At 37.5% G+C, this 4,256-nt stretch overlaps 1 protein-coding gene across 1 annotated transcript; it reads right to left on the bottom strand.

The window, feature by feature from the left end:
• On the bottom strand, positions 487–4,181 carry LOC107631735 (acetolactate synthase small subunit 2, chloroplastic). Its single transcript, XM_016335274.2, has 12 exons — positions 3,773–4,181; positions 3,475–3,688; positions 3,283–3,366; positions 3,054–3,122; positions 2,692–2,775; positions 2,414–2,566; positions 2,070–2,156; positions 1,842–1,946; positions 1,626–1,748; positions 1,339–1,491; positions 782–847; positions 487–695 (listed from the first exon to the last, which is right to left on the bottom strand). Exons 1-12 carry the CDS (start codon positions 4,003–4,005, stop codon positions 612–614), a joined length of 1,455 nt encoding a protein of 484 aa, XP_016190760.1. The 5' UTR covers positions 4,006–4,181; the 3' UTR covers positions 487–611.

Genomic DNA, 4,256 nt, shown 5'->3' with positions numbered 1-4,256 from the left:
TAAAAATAAGCAAAATATATATAATATACATAAATACAGTGACTGATTAATAGTTAATTTTTGTGTACATATGATATTTTGTTGTCTCATACTGATGAATCCTTGGCTAGGCATTTCAATGGTAATAATCCAGAGATCAACTTTTTAAAACAGTTTTTATTGAAAAATAAAACTACAATTCTTCAAGTTAAATAAGCCAATGTCTTCATAATAGTGTAGACAGTGGTACCACCTAAAATAAAAAGAAGAAAACCTAGACAATGATCAAAGGAAAAAGGAAAAGACCAAAAAAGGAACTCGAGACTGGACAAATTTTAAAGTTAGATAACTCAGTTATCTATAGTTTTATTTATCCAACAATTTAATTTAGACTACCTTTATAGCTTAATTCTATAAGTAATTGTTCCTGTTCTTTCTACATTACCCGTCAATGGTTTAAAAACATTTTTCCTAGTTGCATTTTATTTGAATGCAATTTAGGCTAGATTTCCCTGACCAAAGAGAACAGCTTTGAAATTACTAGTTACCGTCAAAATTTCCAGTCAAGAACAAACACGCCGAACTTAGAAAGTGAAAAACACAAGGTTCAACGCAGTTTAAACAATTACAATTTACAAGGGAAAGGAATATCCACGCAAGTATTTGGAGTCTACCCCTGACTCGCGCACCAGTGCTATGCGCCCAGTTCGTGCCACCTGAAACAAACACACAATGATTACAAGTTTTGTTGGTTGAAAAAAAAGCACCATATTCTAAATGCAATGCTGATGAAAGCACAAACCTCACAAATCCCATACGGTTCCAGCGTTCTCTGCAACGCCACCATTTTGTCCAGATCTCCGGTAACCTAGAACAAAATTATATTTAGATTTATTTCACAGGTTGCAAAAACAATATTTGAAGTAAATAAATAAAAGAGAGAAATTTCACTAGGATAACATTTTTTTGTCTATCAGCCAATACTTATTAATTTGAATGCAAAGCTGTTGATAACCATTACATAACCCCAACTGGGGGTTAGAACTAATAAACGTGGAAGCAAATATCAACAAGTTTGTGTCTATATGGTGTCATCAAAGTCGTCCAGGAGAAACATATCTTGTGTCTCAACTTTCCTATTAATAGTAAATTCAACTAAAATAAATTGCTTTCGTTTAAGTACATTGTAGTTGCTAATTCAACATTCTTTTGTTAGTAAAGTAGCATTGAGTTGAGTTTCTATCTTTCTTTCTATTATTTTTTCTTAAGGATACATAGTATTCTCAGCTATCAATATAAGTTGATGCCAAATATGAGATCATGCCCCTGGTTAAAGATTCTAACAAAAAAAAATATCACCTCAAGGGTTACTGTATGATCAGATACATCAACGGCTTTAGCCCTAAAAATGGTGGCGATATCGAGGACATCACGTCGTGCAGCAGTATTGACAGCAATCTTTATCAGCATCAATTCTCGCTCAGCAAATGGTAAGTGGGTGAGATCATGAACCTGGAGAAAAGTAAATTAAATATGACCGAAATAGTGAGCAAATTCTAAAATGCAGTGCCACAAACACCACTGCAAATATTGTAAAGCTGGGAAGTCAGTTTAGGACGTGAGAAGTTTTGGTAAAGATTTCGAACCTCATGCAGTTCTACTAGCTTATACAGTTGCTGCACCAACTTGCCAATTGACTCATCTGTCCCTGGAACCACGGTTGTAATTCTAGAAAGTCCTTCAACTTCCGCATGTCCCACAGCTAAACTCTGGCAACATATGAGCATGAGAGAACAAATAAACTACAAGTATATCTAATATTACACCTAAATATAAGTAGAAATCAAATTGAGGAAGCAAACCTGAATGTTGTATCCCCTTCTAGCAAAAACCCCTGTGACTAAGTTGAGAACTCCAGGAGAATCATTCACAAGGATGGATAAAGTGTGTGATTGAATTCCAGTGGTCTGAAGGCATCATATCATCAAAGATATTAGAAGGGAGGATGAACTAAACATTATTGCATCTACAGTACATACATAAAAAGGGAGTTAACTATACATACATAAAAAGGGAGTTAACTATCTTACATCATCATCATTGAGAACACCCCAGTGAGCATCAAGTACTTGCTTGACTATAAAGCCATCTGAAGGCTCTGAAGGATAAACATCACCCTTCACATAAGCAAAAATTTTAGAGAAAAGAAAAGGACAGAGACTAGATAAGAATTTATCAGGGTTTAAATAAATCCAAGTAGAGTTTATTAGGGTTTAAATAAATCCAAGTAGAGAAGGGATGAAAAATATTGAACACAGTGGAACATATTTAAGTCATTATAGCTTCAAGTCAATATGTTACAAATCTAAAGTTTTTGGTCCAAAAATGGAATTAGAAAGGTAAATGGAACAACTAAAGAGCATGAAGACAGTACCCCCACAGGTGTATCAGTGTTGGTAATAGGATTGCTAGTTTTGGCTGCCTCAAGGGCATTAACAACTGGTTTTACTTCAAGATCCGGATAAGAAGCAGCTGAAAACCGCCAAAATGGAGCAGAGGCACCCAACTTCTCCCTTCTCAAAGCAATCTAGTTGCAGTTACAACATGACACAATGACAAATTATTAAATTTTATGTAACCCAACAATATAATGTATGTCAAAGTAACCAAGATAAAACTAAATTTCTAAGGTACTAAATTGAACTTCCCAACCTTTCCGGTTCTAGCTATTTCTTTAATTCCAAACTTGCTTAGATTTCTTTCAAATGCAACGAGCTTCCCTGGATCTCCAGTGACCTGTAACATTTGTAAGAAAATTCACTTGAAACTGTGACTTGATATGACAGTTTATCGAGACACTAAGCTTTCTGAGATTTTAGGATCATTTGGTAAATGTGATGGATAATAATTGAAAAAAAACTAGAGTAACAAGTATATGAAATGCATAAAGAGCCCAGCCAAGACCAGCCTTCAACTATAATAAGGTTTATTCACATGCATAGAATAAATCAGACACTTAAAAAAGCAGTGGTTAAACATTAATAATAACATATCTAAAGTTGTTCAGCAATAACCTCAATCGTCACAGAATGTTCCGAGGTATCCACGACCTTAGCTCTGAAGATGTCCACAAACCACTTTATCTGAAAATTCCCAAGCGGATGGAAAAGAAAAATAGTAAAGAAAAAGCTCTGCTAGGAAAATAAACAAACACCACACGTGCGCACTCCCCTAGAATCTTACTTTATAGAACATGAATCTTTTTGGCAACAAATTATGCACGCAGACACATATAACTTATACCTCATTATAGTATTTGGGGTCGGATTTCACTTTTATGAGCATTAATTCACGTTCCACCTGTGGCTCATTCGAAAGATCTTCAACCTAATCAACACCATTGACACATGTTGCAGTCACAAACCACTCATGTTCAGTTTCGCTTAAATTAAATTCATCCAACATCACCAATAATAATTACAAAATGAACAATACCTTTAAAACATTGACGAGCTTGTGGAGCTGCTCCACGACTTGCCGGAGCACCCTATCGGTGCCGGAGACGACGATGGTGAAGAGCGCCTTGTCCTCGTTGAGACCAACTGCGAGAGACTCGATGTTGTAACCTCTTCGCGCGAAAACCCCCGCAATTCTATTAATCATTCCGCTCTCGTCACCAACGAAGACCGAAATCGTGTGCCGCCTAACCCTGCATCACAGACACAATCAAAGAAATCACGACATTGCGCACACGCGCCAAACAAGAGCGTGGAACAAGAGGGAGGGAACGTGCTTTGATCGGACGGCGGGAGGGGGAGGGCCGTTGGAAGAGAGAGCTGCATCTTCGGCGAATTTTCCTCCGGCGCCGCCGGAGCTGACGGCGCGAATGGAGAGTTTATTGTGGCGGATGAGTGAGCGGGATGGAGGAGCGGGAGGTGGGTTTGGAAAGAGGGAGAAGGTTTTGTTTGGTTGAGGGAATGAGGAATGGAGTTTGAAGGCATGGATTGGAGCTGAAGCTACAGCCATGCCAAACAGTGTGTAAGAAAATGATGTTAGTGAGTGTAGGGTGGCTACTTTGCTATCCTGCTAGTTCTGCTTCTAACGGTAGTAAGGTGCTACTTCCGATATTGGGTTTCAAGAGGCGGCGCTTCTACTGCTACTCTGCCTCAAATAATTGTTAACTGGCAAAATAATAGTTGAGCCCCTGGTTTAGTGGTAAATACTTACTTCCCATCATTTTTTTTTTTACCAAAAGTAATATTTGCATAATAAAATCT

Source organism: Arachis ipaensis, chromosome B03, assembly GCF_000816755.2.
Source record: "Arachis ipaensis cultivar K30076 chromosome B03, Araip1.1, whole genome shotgun sequence".
NCBI classification, from domain to species: Eukaryota; Viridiplantae; Streptophyta; class Magnoliopsida; order Fabales; family Fabaceae; genus Arachis; species Arachis ipaensis.
The sequence above is the reverse complement of the archived record's forward strand: the minus strand, read 5'-3'. Positions and strand labels throughout refer to the sequence as shown.

Coding starts and splice junctions, on each gene's coding strand:
- LOC107631735 (XM_016335274.2), bottom strand. CDS start 4,005: ATGGCTGTAGCTTCAGCTCCAATCCATGCCTTCAAACTCCATTCCTCA. Junction 3,367..3,474: donor AGCTCGTCAATGTTTTAAAG/GTATTGTTCATT, acceptor GGTGTTGATTAG/GTTGAAGATCTTTCGAATGA. Junction 1,947..2,069: donor GTGTTCTCAATGATGATGAT/GTAAGATAGTTA, acceptor TGATGCCTTCAG/ACCACTGGAATTCAATCACA.